General features: G+C 38.1%; 1 protein-coding gene across 2 annotated transcripts in view; it reads right to left on the bottom strand.

Annotated features, from left to right (window-relative positions):
- LOC131036690 (AP3-complex subunit beta-A) overlaps nt 1-22,174 on the bottom strand; it is a 229,297-nt gene that overhangs the window by 158,591 nt on the left and 48,532 nt on the right. The window contains exons 2-4 of one of the 2 annotated variants that reach the window (XM_057968648.2): nt 15,641-15,717; nt 4,756-5,005; nt 4,053-4,664 (exon numbers count right to left, since the gene is read on the bottom strand). In XM_057968648.2, coding sequence (XP_057824631.2) covers nt 4,053-4,664; nt 4,756-5,005; nt 15,641-15,717 — 939 coding nt within the window. Of the gene's footprint in view, nt 1-4,052; nt 4,665-4,755; nt 5,085-15,640; nt 15,718-22,174 lie in introns of those variants that run through there. The other variant, XM_057968649.2, reaches the window with a different exon arrangement.

Below are 22,174 nucleotides of genomic sequence, written 5' to 3'. Positions count from 1 at the left end.
TTCATTCTCTTGGAGAGAATGATTGAGTTGCAAGAGGCATTGCAACTCATGGTTATGACTAATGAGTGGAATAGGTGGGCTGAGGCCAAGACAGAGCAGGGGAGAAGGGTGAAGGAGATAGTGAAGAGTGATGTGTTTTGGATTGATGTGAAATACATTGTCTCTATCATTTCTCCAGTATTCCAGGTGATCAGATATGGGGATGGGGATGCACCTAACCTTGGAGGGGTGTATGAGTGCATTGACTCTATGCTTGACCAGATGAGGGTTGCTGTGCGAGTGAAGGACCCCTCTTTAGCATTCTACAATGAGCAAATCCAGCCTATCATTCAGCGTACATGGGACAAGTTGAACACTCCTTTGCATATGACTGCCTTTACCTTGAATCCTAAGTGGTACAAGGCTAGACCAGGTAGACTGACACCGATTCAGGATGATGAGGTGAAGGCGGGTTTCTTTAGGTGCATAGAGAAGATGTTTGATTCCAGAGATGCCAACACAATGCGCACTGAGTGGGGAAGATTTGCCACTCTTAGAGGTTATTCAGATGCGGCAAAGATGGATATAGACAGCATGGCACAGGAGGACCCACTTTTATGGTGGAATTGTCATGGCCCGAAATCTTTGACCACCACTCTAGCCATCCGTCTGCTATCCTAGGTTTCCAGTTCTTCAACTGCTGAGAGGAACTGGTCTACATATAGCTTCATCCACTCTTTTAAGAGGAACAGACTTACCTCTAAGAGAGCAGAGAAGCTTGTGGCTGTACATAGTGCTTTGCATCTCATGGACTGCAAGACACTTGTGTACAAGGAGAGTCCAGCAGCACGATGGGATGTAGAGCCAGAGGAGCCTTCACAGATTGATGAGGATGATCCTACCACTTCAGATGCAGGGCTAGTTGGTGTGAGCTTGAGGGACCTTGATCCTCAGGAGTCCAGCAGTTCCAATGAGGAGGAGTTCGCAGATGATTAGAGGCCTCCATTAGCTACATTTTGAGTTTTGAGTTTTGTCATTTTGTATTTGACTCTAGTCTCTTTTGTAATGCTATTGCTACACGTATTTGTATTTGGCTACTCATTGTAATGATGAATCATGTAACCATCTTTATTATTATAGACTTTGCAATGGCATCAGATATTCATATTTTCGTTTTCCTTTTTCGATATTCATATGATAGAAATGAGAAATCTCCAATTTGACAATTTCATTTATCAAATTTTATTTACTTTTAGCAATTAGTTACGTATTACCAATCTAAGTAATCTTGGTATTTCCTATAGTTTCATTTGAAAATTTGAAATTTAATTCTTATACTGTTATACATCTTTTCAAAACTAGTTTTTCAAGTACTATATGTATATGTATAAGTATATGAGCACCACCACCCCGCCGCTATCCCCCCGCCGTCCCCAAATTTAGACCCTTGGTCCCCCCGTCCTGGAGACGCGTCCCCCCGTCCCCAACGCCCGTGGAACACTGTATTTTTCTTGGATTGTAATTGACTTGTTACCATACTTATGTTTGCATTTCAATGGCATCACTTGTTATCCATAGCATTCTCCACTTTGGCCCTTGCTTCAGAGAGTCTTTCTTTTTTTCTATGAGGGTCAAGGTACATAGCCTTCTTTGCTTGGGCATGAGTGATGGCTAGTACTTCATTTTTCCTCTCAACATCAATTTGGTTGATGCTAGACTTTTGCTTCAGCCATCTAGTGTCTTCATGGTGTCTAGGTCCGCACTATTTGCACAATAATTGCACTTTGTCTTGCTTTATCCGGTGGTCGCTCGCAAAAGGTCCCCATTCGCCACTTTTTTGAGGTCCGCACTATTTGCACAATAATTGCACTTTGTCTTGCTTTATCCGGTGGTCGCTCGCAAAAGGTCCCCATTTGCCATTTTTTTGACATTGTATGATAGGACGTCCTTTGGATTCATAATGTATTAGATTTTGCTCTCATTGATTTTGATAACCTCTTGGAGATAAATTTTATGATTTCAATGCAATGGACTACTCTCCCTACGTTAAAAGTACTTGTGTACTACTCTTCAAATTGTATAGGAACTCCTTTATTGAATGACCAATAACCTGGCAAATCTCACAAAACATCTTTCAAGGACAATTACCTTTTGTGTGCCCCTAAATTTTGTACTTAGTACACCATAGTTTGGTAGTCTCTTTGTTGATTTCTTTCTCTGCATCCAAATTTTTCATCATTTGAAGCATGTCCATCCGGAGTGTTTGTACCTTTCCTAACTCACTGTCACTATTGTCATCTTAACTTCCATCTTCCTTTGTTTTTCTTTTATTGCGTAAGGACATTTTATTTTCACTTTCTATGTCCATTGCTCAATTGTAGGCTTCAAAATAGGATGAGGGTGGTACTACCTTCATCTTTTTTCTTAATGACGAAAGTAAACCTTCAATAAAGCACCACATTTTTAGAATGTCAACCAGTTATGTTTCCAATTTTACAAAACAATTCTTTAAGTCTACAATTATAAGCTCAGATGTTTTTGTGCTTACCTTGTTTTCTATTGTAGATTTCTGCTACTATTTCATTATCATCACAAAGCAATTTTAACTCCTCTTCAAAGGCCTTCTTTAATCTCTCTCATGTATTTATGGAAACATGGTCAATTTCTATATACCAGTCAATTGCCACACCTTGCAAGGTGGCTGGAAAAGATCATAGCCAAATCACTTTATCATCTTGCCCGTTTGCTGTCCAGAATGTTTCACTAGTCTTACAATGCCTAGCAGGATCCTCCAATTCATTGCCTATAAACTTGGGCAACTTTTTCTTTTCTCCAATAGTGTTTGCCATTATTTTATTATGATGCAAACCTAGTGCCTAGAATTTTCTTGCTCGGGAGCTTTAATTCAAATGTTTAAGTTCTCTCGCACTCTTGGCCACATAGGAATTCTCAACTCTTCCCTCAGCTTCAACCTTCCATTCACTTGTTTCGCCTTTAGATTTTCTTTTATACACCCTTGGATCAACTTCTTCTCCTTTGATTAACAACCTTTCAATGCCGCAAAGGCTACTCTTGTACAATTTTGTGAAGAAACGTGACTTCATCTCCCAACTTCCCTTGTCTAGAGAAGATTGTCTTGACTTTTCCACTTGACTGCATTCTCAAGGAGGACTCTGACTTGGGAATCATCTGGTTGTATTTTCCTCGAGTGTTTCTCGTAATCTTCTCTTTTGTTGCCTTTGCTCGATGATCCTTAAAGATCGCCTAATCTCATGGTCTTGACCACCTTGTGGCCTTTTCTTGCCTTTATTGGGATCTAAGGGCATGAACCGCTCAAATATTATCTAATTTCTTAAGACAATGACACCAAATGTTTACTGCTCTATCTAATAAAATAAATACATGAATTAATAATAGAGATAACAATGAATACCAGATACAGGCATAAATTTATTACAGAAGAAGGCTGGAAATGATTAGTTAGGGATCGATATTGATCCAACTAGATCATATTGCCTTCCTTGACAATATACAATCTATTCAAAAGACTGGATAGTTGCCAAGAGGAACACAACCATCAATTAACTTACACTTATAACTACCTTAAGCTGACAAACAATTAATACATAGTCGGATAACCAATATTTCCAAAACATAATAATAAGCATTGTACGTTGACTACAATACTTAGAAGGTATTATAAAGTAGTTATATTCATTACTATTTGGAGAAGCTATAAAAGCACATCATAACTTTCATTTGTACCATCTTAGAACCACCTACCAGCAGAGACAAATGCATTGAATTTTTTCATCTTTGGAAGAAGGAATTATATTGCAACATTTTGAAATGAATGTGATAAATGTCTTAGCTTCCATGCCATCAAAGACCTGTCATCATTGGTCTTCTTGTAAATTCTCAAGGCTATTTAAATGAGATGAGACTTCACATTGTTGGTTGGTTTTTAAAGATCTTATCACCGCAGTCCTCTATGCTACTCTCAAAAAAATTAACTTACAGATAAAAGTGGGCTCTAATCAAGATAATTTTATATATTAATACCATAATCTTACCACATACTGCGAGTCATAAGATGACCTAAGAAGGAATAGCAGAGGCTTGACGATTCTTTTCACTTCCTTCATTGGAGCCATAAGCCAATGAACTCCAGCAGCAGCAAGCACAACACCACTGTTTTGACTCCAGAACAGGGGTGATGTGCATTGCAGCAAGAGTTTCACATCATTGTCAAGGTCTATGATAGGAATAGCATCACTAGATTTCGATGAATCACTGTTCAAGGAGGTAGTCTCCAATAGTCTGCTTTGTTGATCAATTGTATCAGACCCAGGAAAGATGTTCTTTTCTTCCTTGTTTTGACCTTTGTTTCCGTTCCAATGTTCTAGAGAACAATCAGAAGTTTCTCTTTCAATAAATAATCTCTTTGTGTAACCTGAATTATATGCAGCAGATATTTTTGAGATTCCATGCTTTGCAACAACATAACGCAATAAAATCTCTATCAAAATGATCTGGCCCCACTCTTCGACATCAGGAAGTGTCTCACACAACCTCTTGAATTTTGAGCCAATTAATGATAGATTATTGGGGCAGACAGAATTAAATGCAGCTGCAGTAGCTCCAATAACCCCAGCAGAATTGTCATTGAACAACAGTCCAATCAGCTGCATACAGTAATCCATGAAATAATCAATGAAAGAACAGAATAATAGACAAACACAAAAATACTAATAGAGTATATGTGAAGAAATTAACCTCTTCCAGAGCATTATTATTTTGCTCCCGATCCAAATCATAAAGCTTTGGAATAGCATTTGCAGCACACCTTCTAACATAAGGAGAAGGATCTCTAGAACATTTGGTAACAGCCATTAAAACCAGAGGTGCCACAACATGAACGTGGATTCCTGACATTGCACGCAGAGCCCATGCACGCACCAAAGGATTCAAATCTGACAGATCTTTCTGAAAACTGTTGATTGACAGTAAAGCCTCATCTGGTCGCCTGCATTATTTCTCCAAATAAGGCAAAGATTGTTAACAGTGATGAAAGCGAGAACCGCGCTCCATAAAGATGTCAGATCCTAAGGTTCACAGAAATATAGCTGTTAAAATCGTTTATTCAAACAAAATTCTGAAAAAAAACCTACAAAAGAATGCATTAAATTTTACAAGATGCACAGATACATCATATCAGATGTTCCCTGCCGTAATTTCACATTTCATAGATGTACAGCACAGCTGCTTCTAAATATGAGTTTGATGTTCAAAGATTAAACAAAGGTCTCTGGTGACATATAGTTTCATTGTTCTTTTAGCCAACGTAAAGAGTTGGAACTTTAAAGAGCTTCTCCTTTATCTTATTGGTAATGACCCCTTCCACATCTTGCTAGTTTTAGTTTCAGAAAAAGGAACATCTCTAAACTATTTCTGTGGACATTTTGATACAAACATAGCACGTGTATTTCAAATACAAATTTATTGACCCTAATTAGACCCTAAAAACATGCAAACACTTCGTTTGAAAACTTAAAGAAAAGAATGTCCAACTTGTCAGTCTTAGATTGAGAATATGCACACACATCTCAAAAAGTATCGTACTTGTATCAATGGGCGGGATATTAAAAAATTAGCAATAAATATTATTTTATTTGTTTATTTTTTGTCAAAGCCTGGCCTTCTCTACAATTCTTTCGGTGGCTCATCTACAGATGCCTTGAACAACAGCTTTGGTGAATGATTTCCTTTTAGCAGAGACAAGAAACTAGGTATAACTATATATAGCCTTAAAGAGACATATAAGTTGGATCTAACAACAGCCATTTAAGTTGGGTCTAAAGGCATTACACCAGCTAGGTTTTCATGTTGTGTCATTTGGATTATCCAGCCTGGCCCCTTCAGCCCTAGACTTTCCACATTAGCAATCTCAAATTCTACATTGGAACTCTGATGAAAGAGCATCCTAGCGATCAAGCAATCTTGCATCACCAAAAATAATAATTGCCTTGCTTCCTGGTTTTGGCTTTCTGCATACAAGATTAACTTTCATGTGCTTGGGTGTCTCAATGTATTGTGTCAGTGTGTGTGTTACGGGCAGTTTTGTTGTGAGTGGACCTGTGCAGCTCTTGCATTTTTGCAAATTTGTTATTTTGCACAAAACCTACTTGGACTAAGTTGTTCCACGAGCCTTACACAAGCTTTGAACAAGCACAATTCAGCCTACAGAACCTGTGGTCTACGGTGCAAGCTTCTATGTGATCTCTGCAATCTTCAGTGTTGATGTACAAGTCTTGAAATGTCCCCATCTTTGACCTAACAGTAAAGAGCATAACAAATATGTAATCAAGGGGAGCAGCCTTGACCAATTTAGGTAGATGAGAGTTAGAAAGGTAATAAGTGTACATAGAACCAAAATTAGGTTGTTTATTGTAAAATAGCAAACATTGAATAGATCATCCTAAATCATCTTATGAAGACAAGTATGAGATTAACATATTATCCATCCCTCAAGGAATAAAGACTTGCAAGCATCCAAGTTCCCATGGTGAAGATCTTGCTAACAACTCTCTCACACATACAAGATCATGACCCTGCCATTGATTACCTTAATCACATATGATCAACTTAACCAATGATAGATGCATAACTTCATACATTCAAGGAGCTGTTCCAAACCCATCACCAAGACAACAATGATGCACATCATTGGAAGGTAAACATTTATCTGTTCATGAAGTAGCCAGGAGGATCCATAAGTCAGGCCAATCCAGATAGTGAGGATGGTAACAAAATTATGTAATACATCTACACCGATCTGAGTAAGCAAGACCACAAGACAGCCAGCATAATAATCAGATCCAAAATACATCAGCATACCATTGCCATATAGTCACGATCGAGGGAGGAAATCGGGTTATAGAATACCATTCCATTGACGTCGAAGTTTTGGAAAGATTGTCATTGGAGAAGTCATAGACTTGATATGCATTACACAAGAGACACAAATTAATAGACAATGTTAACACATAGATTAGTTAATCAATAATCAATTGTTTGTCAGTGAAGAGACACAATGATAAACTAATTATCATCGGTTGGAATAACAAAGGAGTGCAACGCCTTATCATGCAATTATCATATTAAAGATACAAATAAATAGATAACTAAAGGGGTGTGATTAGTGAAGGAGGTTGTCACCAAGAGGCAGGGGTCACGTGTCCTTCTTCCATACTTATGATATAAAAAGATCTTCCCAACATCTCCATTGGGCATCGTGGAATTTGCATTATTTCTTTATTAATCCAGTTCGGATTACTCTAAGGAGCCGACTGCCATTAAGGCATATGAAGTTGCATAAAAGACAAAAGTATAAATCAGAGAAGGCAACCAGACTTAGCATATTTTTAGTGTCATATCTGGAACAGCAATCTACCATCTTGTGCAAGTAATCATCTTCAAATCAGGAGTGGCACTTTCAGATCTACAGATATCATCGATTCTATCAGACAGCAGTAGTGGCAAAGAGTTCGTTGCATAGTTTATCGTCAAACTTGGAAGAGCAATTGAAGCAAGTTGCAGATTGGAAGATCATCATCAGCACATTTATCAAAGACAAAATCAGAGACAGCTATCTTTCAGTCTACACCCCTTTGGGTGAAAGGGAAAGTTTAAAAACATTATTCACTTAGCATTCATTTATATTGATTATAATAGAAAGGGCAAGTGATATTAATTGATTCATACTATTGATTATATAATTCATGCTATAATTTAATATTATAATCTTTAGTAAGTATAAGAATTTGGAGTAATTGTCTCTTAAGGACAAATGATCCTACAAGGGACATTAGTCACATTACAAGCCTCCATGCAAACCTCTATCTGTTGCACAGGTTTTTGCACCATTCTTCAATTTTTGCACAACCCATGCATAAAGTTTCCAATACCACAGAATGATTAAGTATGGACTCCAACAGAATGATTAAGTATGAACTCCAAAGGCATCAAACGGTTGATTATGTTATTATTCGACAGCCACAATTGATCAGAAGCTCACTTGTTGACTACACTTGTTCCTTCCAAATTTTGAATCAGCGTGAACCATGCATCCTATTAGTTAGACTCAATTCTTGAAGTCACAGTTACAAGCAAGATCGGCAACACTTGGCATAACTATTATAATTGTTCAACTCGCTGATGAAGAGAAAACTATTTTACAAGAATGTGCCTTCACAGAGCAAAGGTTCAAGTTTTAGTCATAGAATAAAGAAGGCTTCTACTAATGAGACAAAGACAACATATCTGATGTAATGTTCCCTTCCTAACCAGTTCAATATGGTGGACAGTTAGCCTATTCAGTGGGTTGTTGTAGGCTAAGACACTAATGTGTTGGGGTTAGGGAACTTTGGAGACACTTTATTGTAGTCGGCATAAATTGCCTATTGTTATGTTCGATAATATTTGTTATCCGACAATGTATTAATTAATTGTATTAAGTGGGTTGTCACTCTCGGGTAGTTATGTGTCGGTTGGTTAACGGTTGTATACCTCTCAGCAACCGCCGGGTCCTTTAAATATGTCGAATACCACTAAGGAAGCTAGTACGGTATAGTCGGATCTATTGTAACCCTCAGCCGGCCATCTCTGGTCTTCTTCTCTATAATGATTGCATGTGCGAATAAAGATATATTTTACTGTTGTGTCTGGTATGCATTGTCATGTACATTATTATTTCCTGCATTTAATTTATCAATCATGGTGGTAAACATTTTGGTGTCGTTGCCTTAAAAGAAGTCAGGTCAGCCTTCAATGATTCACGCCCGTAGACCCCACTTAAGGTGAGAAGAGGACAAAGGGTCGTAAAGACCAAGCGATTAGGTGATCCGCAAACCCTTGGCCGGAGAAAGCACAGGATGAGTCAAAGCCTATAAGTACCCGGAGTGTTGGGACGCTGGAGGTGGACGTGTAGAGGACACACGCGTGGCTGAGAGTTCAAGGAAAGCACCAGAACGTAGCGATCGGAACACTCCACCCAGGTCTGGCACACCTTGAAGTATCCAGAGTGTTGGGGACGCTAGAGGTGGACGTGTAGAGGATGCACACGTGGCCGAGAGTGCAGGGAAAGCACCGGAACGTAGCGGTCAAAACAATCCCCCAGGTCCGACACACAAGGGAGTAAGCACGCGAGAAACCAATTTGCGGGAACTTGTCCCTCGCCGAAGACTTCTCCAGTACCTTCTAAGTGAAAACAATGATGAACACCCAAGAGAAGCAGAAACTCCCAAAGTTCATAGGGGATGGATCAGAGGACCCCGTATGCCATTGCGAGACATGTATAATGATATGGGAGGCGAATGGCCAAGATGACAAGGACTACTGGCTGAAGGCATTTCCCACCACCCTTCGGGGGATTGCCATTGATTTGTACACAAACCTCGACGCTAAGCACAAGGCGGGATGGATTAATCTAAAGAAGGCGTTCGAGGAGGAGTTCAAACTCTCCAGGGATGACAACGAGATTGTAGCAGAAATCTTTAATACCAAGCAGGGTAAAAATGAGAGTGTAAAAGCTTACTATCGTCGACTTGAGGAGTTGCTGAACAAGATGGAAAACCAGCCAGTCGACAGGTTGAAGAGGTGGTTCACTGAGGGATTGATCCCTTCGCTGCACAAGAAGATGAAAGTAGTGCATCCATCCTCGGACTCTGATGCTTACAATTGGGCAATGGACATCGAGAGTGAAAACAAAACATCCTCCCAAGGGAAGAGGAAGACTGATGATGAGGAGAGCACCGAAGATAGCAGTGATGAAGAATCCAAAACCGTACAGGCCCTTCGACGGAATATGTTGAGAATGATGAAAGTATTGAAGGCTGAGAAAGGAACCAATAAAGAATGTAATAAAGTATGGTGTACTGAGTGCAAAATTGAGGGGCACACGAAAGGTAATTGTCCTAGAAATATGTTTTGTGAGATTTGCCAAGTGCTGGGGCATTCAATCAAGGCGTGCCCATACAATTTGAAGACGAGAAGTACACAAGTAATCTTCACACAGGGAGAGTCTAGCCCATCGAAATCACAAAATGTATTGTCAGGCAGTTATGGAAATCAATGAGGGCGAAACCAAATACAGTACAACTCCAGAGGAGGTCCTATCATACAATGCTAACAATGTAGCAAATGGGGGAACTTTGCGAGAGACTACAATAACAAGAAAGACAACATACAATTATTGTGCAAATGATGTGGACCAAGTGACCATGAAGACACCAACTGCCCGAAGCAAAAGGGTATTAATATGCTAGACCTGGAGGAACATGAGGACGCAGTTTTGGCAATCACGAGAGCACAGACAAAGAAGGGGATGTATTCGGACTCTTGTACGAAGAAGCAAGGACTCCGAGAAACCAAAGCCAAAGTAGAACAAGTGCTAGCGAAGGAACGAATAACCTCCAATGGAATTGTAGGTACGTCATTGCAGGAGTCAGAGAAGAACATAGTTCAGCAGGTGCTACAGACAACCATACCCATCAAGGTGGCGGACATTCTTCAAACTATGTTGCAACTGAGAATGGAAGTTGCCAACACAGACGACACAGTCATCCAGAAACAATGTAAGCCACAAGAGGAGGAACTGACGGGAAAACCACCATCCAAAGGGAATGAGGCCGGTGATCCAATGTTGTTGACGATGAGCTTTGAGAGGAAGCATGCTGTTGTCGAGATGGAAATAATGGGCCAAAAGTTGGCAAACACCATCATCGACGAGGGCTCGGGAGTTAATGTACTGCTGGAGGACACTTGCAAATGTCTGGGAAAGCCAACACAATGGCCACTGACCTTCCACTTGGTAGGTGTCAACCAGCACGGCATTGAGCCGTTGGGAACATTGATGGCACAAAAAGTAATGATTGTAACACAACAATTTTTCTTGTCATAGTCATCCCATTGCAAAAGAAGGCGTACGACGCACTCCTTGGGAGAGGATGGTTGATTACAGCCAAGGCGAATCATAATTGGAAGCAGAACACACTCTCGATCGAGAGTGATGGGAGGAGGTACGTCATTGACTTGAGGAATCGAGCAGTGAGTAAATAAATGGCATCCTCTAACTCAAAGTCCAAGGGTGGAGAGCTAGGTATGGACGAAGGGAGAAAGGGCATGGAACCTAACGATAAAGGGATGCTCGAACTGGAAGATTGCTCTAAAGATGAAACAAGTTCCTTGAATGGACTATTCCATTGGCAAATGGAAGACTATGAGGTATTTTCGCCAACATGTAATTTCCTTGAAGCTACAACTCTCGATGAAGAGCAACCCATGGAAGCATGTAAAGTTATGGATGATACATTTGGTAGTACGAAGATGGAAAGTGGAATGAAAAAGCCCACGAAGGAAGAACAGAGGCAGTACGAACAAGGGAGCTTGCACAAAAGGAAATCATACAGTACGAAGTCAAATCGTATGCAAGTATACTATTAAAAAATATGGAATTGAGAGAAAAAATTAAACAAAAGGAACCGCACAAGCAAAGACAAGAACACTACATAGGAAGTGCGTACACCGTATGGAGAGCACGAAGATTGGTCATGAGGCTACTTTTGTACATCGTATAGAAGGCAAGAAAGGGTTGTGCAAGGAGTAGGTCACTCACCGTACGGGCACAACAGCAACGTACATCATCCACCGTACAAACACAACAGTAGTGTACGCCATCCACCGTACAGGCACAACAGTAGTGTACACCATCCACCATACGGACACATCATGTATAGGCACAACAACAGCTTACGTCATCCACCATACGGGCAAAAGGGCATATGCCATCCACCGTACAAACACGTGTACAAGCACACCAATGGCTTCATCCGTACGTCGTAAGGGAAGAGAAGTTCGTACAGGTTGAACCATACAAAGAGTATTCATGGCATCCGAAGAAGCCCGTACGGTGGCAAGAAGAAACAAATCCGTACAAGGGGATCGTACGACGATGGAAGAGGCACGTATGGTGTTCAAAGGAAACAAATCCGCACGAGTCTATACGGAGAATGGAGAAGCATGTACGGGTTCAGAAGGGAGCAAATCCTTCCGGAAATGGCCATTGAAAAAATCCGTACGACATGGAGCAAAAACTGTATGTGGGGATAGTTCACAGAAGGTCTTACGTAAAGGACGTGGAGAACAGGAAAAACATGTTACAGTACGAGGTCAATCCCAGACGCCGTACAATACAACACCGTACGGAACCACTAAACCGTATGTAGAAAAGCAATCAAGCCTTTACGTGAGGAATGAGTCAAGGCAACAAGTGAGTCAAAGTTGCAAGCCGTATGTGAAAATGCCACTTGAGCCGTGGGTTAACTCTGCAAAATCTGAATTTTTTGACTTCTTCAATATTGCTTCTAGCGTCTTAAAAAATCACGAAAATCATGTGTGCCATGGAGTTCCGTGTGATTTTCTAACTTCATCAGTATTGCTTCTAACGTTGCCCCCAGACCCCCGCAAGCAGCGCTGCCCCTTGACCCCGTTGGGGGCATTGCCCCCAAACCCCCATTTGATTTGGCAGGTACACTACAAGTTGGGGTTGTCCAGTACAAGTCATTGCCTACACTATTGTCATAAGTCTTTCCAGATATTACTTGGTGTTTACTTGTCGTCTAGAAGACGACTTTTTTCTTTTGGGGGTGATGATGTAGTCGACATAAATTGCCTATTGTTATGTTTGATAATATTTGTTATCCGGCGATTTATTAATTAATAGTATTAAGTGGGTTGTCACTCTCGAGTAGTTATGTGTTGGTTGGTTGACGGTTGTGTACCTCTCGGCAACCATCGGGTCCTTTAAATATGTCGAGTACCGCCAAGGAAGGTAATACGCTATAGTTGGATCTATTGTAATCCTTGGCTGGCCACCTCTGGTCTTCTTCTCTGTAATAATTGCATGTGCAAATAAAGATATATTTCACTGCTGTGTTTGGTATGCATTGTCAAGTACATTATTATTTCCTGTATTTAATTTATCAGTCGTAGCGGTAAACATTTATCTAACGAGATGGCAATATCAAAGGTTTAGTTGAGCTCCGGCAATTATTATGAGCATAATGCCCTTTTTTGTAATGAATTTGGGTGAGTTCTCCAATACTTACTATTCTTAGTAAGTTGGTTTTTGGCATCAACTAAGCCAGCAAGCAGGGTTACTATTTATAGATGTTGGTGCGAGCTATGGATATCAATATTTTGATATTTAATATAGTCTAGTGATTTTAAATGGTTTAAAAAGCAAAATAAAAGAGGTCCACCCGTCTTGGAGACTATAAAAAAGAGATTGAGAGTTCATTTGTATTATGTTGGATTTCGTATTTGCTATTGTTTTTGTTCTTGGAGGAGATTGCTCTTCTTAGAGTTTTTGAGGACGAAATCCCTTACAAGCCACATTCTCCATGTTGAAAGACACAATCTAGAGGATTTCTTAGTGTTTTCACTCAAGCAACACAATTGAGCTGATTGGAGTTTCATTCCTCAGTTGCTGTTGGAGTTTTCAGTGCTTATCAGATTGAAGAGAGGTCAATTGGAGTGGTTTTTGAGGATATTGTTGCTATTCATACCTCTCTTGGGCTGGTCGTAACTTCTCTTGTGCTGGACGTACCTCTTTGGCTGGCCATACTCCTCATTGTTGGGTGATTAGGATTTGGAAGCATTTGTAGTGACTGTTTGGAATTGTTTGGACCTGCTATTACCATTCCTATTACCTGTGTGGCTATTGGTGATATATTTGAAGAGTGGCATCCATTTTTGACACTCTAGTTTGTAGATTTCTTCAACATATAAGTCTATTCTATTGTTATATTTTCTGGGTATGTTGAAAATGCATATGTAATGTCATTTAATGATCTGGGTTGCTCATGTTTTTGAGAAATATTGTCTGTTCATATCAGAAATAAAATCCGGATTTTTCAGCTTGGTGAAATTCTGAGTTTTGTTGAAAGTTTGAGTTATAAGTTTGCTACAATTATTTATTTTATCTGCACTCTATTTGTCATTCCAAAACCATTGCAAATACATTCCAAAAAACAAAAAAAGCTAAGGCAAACCGGGTGGCACACTACATCCGAAGTCTGGAATTTTGGTAGAATGTCACACAAATAGTCTCTTCTTAGGCAGGATGTCTCTCATTGGGTTGGGTAGCTAAGAGTGACTGGTTCCAAAATTTTGAATGGCCTGTATTTGTATTATGTGCTTCTGTGAATTAATGTTGTTTAATTTTGAATCTCCGCATTTCTTCCTACTTGCTTCCACATTGATTGAGTTATTGGCCATGCAGATGATGAAGGAATTGCAAGTCACAAATCCAAATTTTTCAAATGCATGGAGCCATGGGCTGCAGCCTAAGGCCCATTTGAAGACTACTTTGCATAGGAGGGGTAATGCAACAGTTGTGTATCCCACACAATTTAATGAGGGAGAACCTTGTTCACGAATTGCATAGTGGTGAACTTGGAGGCCACTTCAATGCAGATAAGACACAAGCCATACTCAAAAAGCCTGAGTGTACATAGTTGAGTATTTAGATAGTTGATTTGAGAAACAATCCAATCTCAAACAATTCCTTGAACCTTTTCTATAACTTGGCAAGATCACTTTCTTTTTTCTATCTCCCTTTTATCTTTAACTCAACTAAGACTTCTAGGTAGATTTATCAGCAATGTACATTCATAGCTACTAATTCTTATGAAATGCTTCAATTTAGTTCTTCCATGAGGCATAGTCAGATCCATTAATATTCTCCAAACTGAAGTATGATCCCATCTATTTCTGCATTTGTTGGTGTAGAATTACCAAAAGAGACATGCTGACATATAGATCCCAGAAAAAATTGCATGATGAAAAAAGGGCCAAAAGCACTTCCACATGTGGGAGCTATGCCCTCCAGAAGTTTCGTACCACGATACCAAAATCGCTCCAAATAAGACTGACAACCAAATAGGCATCAAATTTAAGATGAATATAAACTGCCCTAACTGGATGAAGTTTGGGGGGAATAAAAAACTAACCCTGCTGTTTTCTTCCCAAATTTATTGATCTGTAAGTGGATTTGTGTGATTCAACAATATATGCCTCATACAGTACAATTCTCCCAAACTGATATGGATAAAAGTGTCACAAGATCTTGGAATTGCAACTCTCTTCTTTTTACTAAAAGCTTAGTCACTCCTACTTTAATACCATGTGAAAATTGTTAAAAATAATTGCAGAAGGAAAGAATGAAAAATAAGCTAGAACCAAAAAAATAATTCAAAGCAAGGACATGCAAGAATATAGGTGCACAGAGGCTAAAAGAATCCCCAGTTGCTTCATTTATCCTCCTAGACATGATTTAATGATGGTCTTTCCCCATCATAGACATATTGCAGTTTTAATTACAGACTTGTGTGCAAGTATCCTAGTGGGAAGATTTGACACACAGAACACATGAACAAAATCCTCTTATAGAGATAGGATCAATACAATCAAAAAGAACTATAACTTGAGATATATTAAAACAATCAAGCATGATGTAGGCGGATGAAAATAAAGAACACAGTTTCATCACAAAGTCAATATATTCCAGCGAATAAAGTATGACCGCATTGAAAAAACATACCTTTCAGCATAATGAACAAGATAGATGTAAACAAGCTTTTTGACCTCCAATGACTGAGATGCCACATTTTTAACCACCTATAAAATAAAATAGCAAAGCACAAGTTGTTACTCAAGTAACTAAGCATGCTTGTAAAGTAAGAATCAGGTAAAAAATAAGCAACTGAAAAAATACATTTGTAAAATTGCAGCATAGCTGTTAAGCAATGCTATGTTTCCATCATGATCAATACACACACACACACATATATATATGAAGGTATGTATACATATAAATATACATATACATATACATAAATACATATATACATAAATACATATATACATATATATATATATACACACACACATATATATACTCTAGCTGATCTTTTAGCTTATTAGCATGATCCATTGATCTTCATTCACAGTTTTTATTTCCTTTGAGTATATTTGTACTTTTTTGTGTTCTTTGTTTGTCTGTTTTTAACATCTGCACGTTAAGAATGGCATGCATGGGTCAAAAAGTATAGAAATGTCATTTCTATAAATTAGAAAAGCAAAAAATCATTATTATTTCCTATAACATAGAATCCAGATTTCAATTTACTCCAATGGGCAATGGGCCAAACAAATGATGATGGCCTGGGTTCAAGTCCCACCAAGACATGCTCAGCCATAAGTGGCTGCAATAATGTGGGTCACAACTGAATGAAGGGTGGATTAAAGTCCCAAGGGAACTCTGGCAGAAAAGAAACATTTAGGATGTGACATTTCAGCCACCCAAGAATCTACACTTGATGATATGATCCTTGTGCATGAAAGAGCAGGGAGTGAATATTTCCAAGTGCTGATTTTTAAACAAAGCTGAATGTCTCTATATCAACAAATCTAATTTGCAAGATTAAAGTTGTCTGAGCATACTCTTAAATAGTATGAGAGCGATACAAATTTGTTGGAGATTCGAAAAGTACTACCTATATCTTAGTGGGATGATTTTAAAACACTGCTACGTAACCAAATTTACCCTATATGCCATGAAGAGGAGAGAGTAATGCAGTGGCATTATTTGAGGCAAAAGAAAAGACAAAGCATGCAAACTTATACAAGTGAATCCAGGAAGAGACCAGTTCCACTGGGTAAGATTACATGGATCGTGAGATCATGATGAAATACATAGGTGGATCGTTTGGTCACCTAAAGAGACTTGTGGTGAATCTCCAAGATATTGATGAGGCTTGTGCCCAAGCCCATTACCTGAATTAGATAAAAGGGAAGCTTTTCCTACAAGCACAAACAATAGAATGAAGAGCAGCACTTTGTTGGTGAGAAGGATGAAGATAATAGCAAGGGTAAGGGCAAAAAGAATGCAACCACCACTATTTGTTCAAAGGGAAAAGGTAAAAAAATGTTCTCATTGTTCCCATCATGAAAAACATAGACATATAGAAGAGAGTTGAAAGCCACATCCAGGGTTGGTAACTTTGTGGGTGAAAAAGGTCAAAGAGTTAGAACATAATCTTATTAAGGATCATAGACATATAATAATATTTATATGTTGTTCTAATATAAGGTTATAAAAACCTATGCTTTATAAAGCATATGCCATTCAATAATTAATAATCTAATAATTATTAGATTATTAAATATTTGGTATGAGAGTGATACAAATTTGTTGGAGACTAGAAAAATACTACCTATTTTTTAGTGGGATGATTTTAAACAATGCTGCGTAAAAAAAATTACCCTATATGCCATTAAGAGGAGAGAGTAATGCAGTGGCATTATTTGATGCAAAAGAAAAGCCAAAGCATGCAAACTTCTACAAGCCAATTCAGGAAGAGACCAGTTCCACTGGGCAAAGATTACAAGGATCATGAGATCATGATGAGATGCATAGGTTAATCATTTGGTCACCTAAAGAGACTTCTCCTTACGGTGAATCTCCAAGATATTGATGAGGCTTGTGCCCAAGCCATTACCTGGCACAAGCCATTACCTTGAGTTAGATAAAAGGGCAGCTTTTCCTACAAGCAAAAACAATAGAATGAAGAGCAGCAGTTTGTTGGTGAGAAGGATGAAGATAATAGCAAGGGTAAGGGCAAAAAGAATGCTACCACCACTATTAGTTCAAAGGGAAAAGGTAAAGAAGTTCTCATTGTTCTCATCATGATAAACATGGACATATAAAAGAGAGGTGTTGAAACCCACATCCAAAGTTGGTAACTTTGTGGGTGAATAAGGGAAAAGTGTTACTATCATAATATTGTTAAGGATCATACCCATATAACATTTATATGTTGTTCTAATATAAGGTTATAAAAACATATGCTTTATAATAACATTAATTTAAGGTTATAACCATTATTTGCAAGGCTAAAGTTGTCTACGCATACTCTTAAATAGTATGAGAGTATACTCTTAAAGTAGTTGCAAGGTTAAAGCTATCTAAGCATACAAATTAGTGTTCATATAAAGCATATAATAAGCATAAGTCTTTATAACCTTATATTAGAACAACATATAAATGTTATATGGGTATGATCCTTAACAACATTATGCTCTAACACTTTTCGCTTCTTCACCCACAAAGTTATCAACTCTGGATGTGGCTTTCAACACCTCAATTTTTATCTCGATGTTTATCATGATGGGAACAATGATAAGTTTTTGACCTTTTCCCTTTGAGCTAATAGTGGTGGTAGCATTCTTTTTGCCCTTACCCTTGTGATTATCTTCATCCTTCTAACCAACAAACTGCTGCTCTTCATTCTATTGTTTGTGCTTGTAGGAAAAGCTGCCCTTTTATCTAACTCAAGGTAATGGGCTTGGGCACAAGCCTCACAATATCTTGGAGGTCCACCATAAGGACAAATCTCTATATGTGACCAAACAATCCACCTATGCATTTCATCATGATATCCTGATCCATGCAATCTTTATGCAGTGCAACCGGTTTCTTCCTGAATTCGTCCGTATAAGTTTGACTGCTTTGTTTTTTCTTTTGCCTCAAATAATACCACTCCATTTTTTTTTATCCATAAGAAGTTGTGGACATGGGGTCCAGTCCCGTACGTAAGTATTAAAAAGAAAAAGAAAAGCATTTTGTGGGCAGAAAGCAACAGAGATTGTGTGCATCTCAGATGTGGATGAAAGATTGTCTTATGCCACTATGTGTAACCGTGATCATAAGGAGGGTAATGGCTCTCATGATGAAGAAAAGCTCACCTAAGTCTTCCATATCAAAATTCAAGTAAGAAGTAAGAAAGAGGATGTTATGCTTGATTTGTGTTCAAAAGTGAAACTCATTTCACATAAGTTGGTTGGTGAGCTTGGTTTTGAAATTGTAGACCATCCATGTTCATATGTTTTAGGGTGGCTCCAAAAAGGAGTTGAAATGAATGTGACCAGGCAATGTAAGTTGTATTTTGGACTTGACTTAGATTTTAAAGATGGAGTTATGAAGAATATGATTTCATTAGATCTTTGTGATGTCATTTTTCAGAGCCCATATCTCTATGAGAGAGATGTTGTTTACTTTAGGGAGGAAAAATCAATATAGGCTCAGGTTGAATGGAAATAAATTCACATCACACTTTATGAAGTCCAAGGTCACTTTGTCTAGTACTTCAATATGCAAGATGCTAATCACTGCTAGTGGAAGGGTTGTTTTCCATCATTGTGTCAACAATTGGGAAAGGGAGCTAAAACTAGAAATATGTAGGGGCTTCATTCTCAGAAGGAGTAGCAAAGGTAGTTGATGCATAACAGTCCCAAGTTACTTCTTGAGCCCACGAGACCACATTCTTAGGCAGGTAATGACCTTGATGTTCAGTGAAGACCTTCCAAGAATTGTGTGAATAGATTTCCTTGCAGTTTTTGTTGAGTGCAATGAAATCTGGTCCATATCAGTTTGAAGGACAAGTTAGCTTAACAGGTTTATTGCCAAGTAAGGTTTAGCTGAGTCCTAGGGCAGGTGTGCGGAAGGAGTTCCTCACTTAGAGAGAATTTGAGCTTTTGAGACCAAATGCCTCCCTATTGAGGAGGAATGATCTGTAAATTAGATCAGAGTTGTTGGACTACTGAGTTCAAGTTGCCATTATCAATCACTTAAAGTTGTCTTATACATTATCTTTGAGAATTCATTGTTTTTCAGTAGGTTATTATGCAAGAGGAACTGTATTTAAGTCAAAGACATGTGGGATATTCTGAGCCATCTCATAGATGACTTGAAAACAACATGCAGATTTACAAATGAATAAGAAAAAAATTGAGTGCAATTGCCAGTTTGTGCAGGTGGCAATTTCATCAAATCTGCAGAAAAAACATTTTTTCCACCTAGCGAAAGCAACTAATTCATCACAGTTGAAGCAATTTATGGAATATGAAGGGTTTTGAGGTTTCAAATCCTCTTTTTAGCATTTTATCTTCCATATCATGTGTGTAGGAGATTATAAGGAGCCATAGCCTTCTTGTGAACATTGCTGGTACATGTTGGAGAATGGGAGATTGAAACCCATTGAAAACCTTTTAATTGTTCAGTTTGCAGGACTATGCTGCAGAAGACCAGGGTTTGGATACTGTTGAGGCTAACAGTAGGTGCTAGAATCTGGTTTAATCCATTGTTGGGCTTTGTATATACCCTAGTTGTATTGTAACATTTGTACAAGACTCGGATATGGTGGCATGAGGAGCTTGTGCTTACTATTCTGGAGTTTTCCCCTATTCAGGGTTTCTCTAAGTCGTAGTACACGTGTTTCAGTTTGCGCTTACGTAAGTTGTAACAATAAAACAATATTTGAATATAAAGTTGACATGTTGTAAGCAGTAAGCAGAGAAAAATCATGTTCAACCGGTAATGCTCAGGAAAAAGTGTTTATGGGTCTTCACTTTGGACCTCAAACAAAACAAAACAAAAAGTTGCAACACCTTATTAAAAATGATAAGTTTGACTTTTGCAACACCTTTATAACCTTGATTACAAATTATTACCCTGCTTACAAAACAGAATGTTAAAAGTGATAAGTTTGACTTCTAAAGACCCCTTACACAACAATGAATCTGATGACACTTATTGTAAGTGTCAAATTTACTCTAGTATATTTTTTAACAAAGATCACAGAAAACACATGCTAGAGGGTTTGAACCCTTGACCTCCACTTGAAAAGCCTTAGCAAATCATGTAGTTGCTAACTTCACTAGACATCACACTTTAATGTGAACTGTGAAGTGATCAAAACAAAATTATTGGGTCCAAAAACAACCACAACATCACACTCAAGAAATCTTTGCGCGGTGACTAGATTTAGAGGCAATTAAAAATTATGGTGGTAGAGTCCAATCCAAACAGCATGAGAAATTTCGATTCTCAGAGATACAATGGATAATTATGAATCTACACCAATGCTCAATATATCTTGTTTTCTTGATCCATCTTTTCATTTTTTGCTTCAAAATATAGATCCTTGTGACAAGTTCACAACAGAAAATGTTCAAATTATTGTCATCTGTTGTATAAGCAATAAGAGTAACTATTCCCACTTCACCAAAGAAGATGACAGCCACAAAAGCCAACCAACAGACACAGAATCTACATATAAAAAACAAAATTACCTTTCATTTTCTTTGCTGAGAGAAGCCCTATATGAATTCCCGTTTTTGTGTCTATATGTGTGTGTTTTTGTGTATGTGTTCATGTTGGTTTATGTGTGTATGTATGTATGTAAACACATATAATGTTGAAATTTGCATACCCATGCCTATTCCCATTTGGTTTTGGGCCCATTTTGATGGAATGGTCTAAACCATTGTTTGCAGACTTGGGCTTGGAGAGTACTCGGCAAGCCCAAAATTTTCGACTCAACCAAAATTCGGCAAATACTTGACAAAAACTTGGCAAAAAAAAATTAAAATATCTTAAAAAACATTATTTTTTGCAAAATTCAATTACAAAATGTATTAAATTACAAACTGACAACTAAAAAGAGAAAGATGCATGGTTTTATAGCCAAAAACATATGTGAAATATGTGTTTTAAACAATGGTTTACCCAAAGTTTGATGACTCGAATTCAGCAGCCCAAAGTTTGGGCTCGGAATTGGGACTCAGCAAACAAAATACCATAGTTTTACAGAAAAAAATTAAAAAATAAAAAATAAAAAAAAGAAATTAGTGCATTTAGAGAACATAACAGTCTAATTTGGCTATCAATTTGTCTTAATTCAAACTTTACACATGTCATATGATCTTCAAACACTCAATATTTGAAATTTTATAATTCATACTCATAGTTTCAAACTTTCAAATGTATAACAGCATCATAAGTTTATAAATGTTTACATATAATGATATGTCAAAATGAGAAAAACAACCAAATACAATCTACATCTTCCTCTTTGCCCCTTTAATGTAACTCAATTTCTCAGGCCTCAAACTAAAAGGTGCTACAGTATCCAAATGATGATGAATTGTTTCTTCAACATTGTCTTTTTGGATCTCAAATGTTCCTCTTCTCCTCTCCCTCCTTTCCTTTTTTGCTGTTTAGACCTGTTCTAGA

Source organism: Cryptomeria japonica, chromosome 1 (assembly GCF_030272615.1).
Source record: "Cryptomeria japonica chromosome 1, Sugi_1.0, whole genome shotgun sequence".
NCBI lineage: Eukaryota > Viridiplantae > Streptophyta > Pinopsida > Cupressales > Cupressaceae > Cryptomeria > Cryptomeria japonica.
This window is presented reverse-complemented; position numbering and strand designations above follow the sequence as displayed.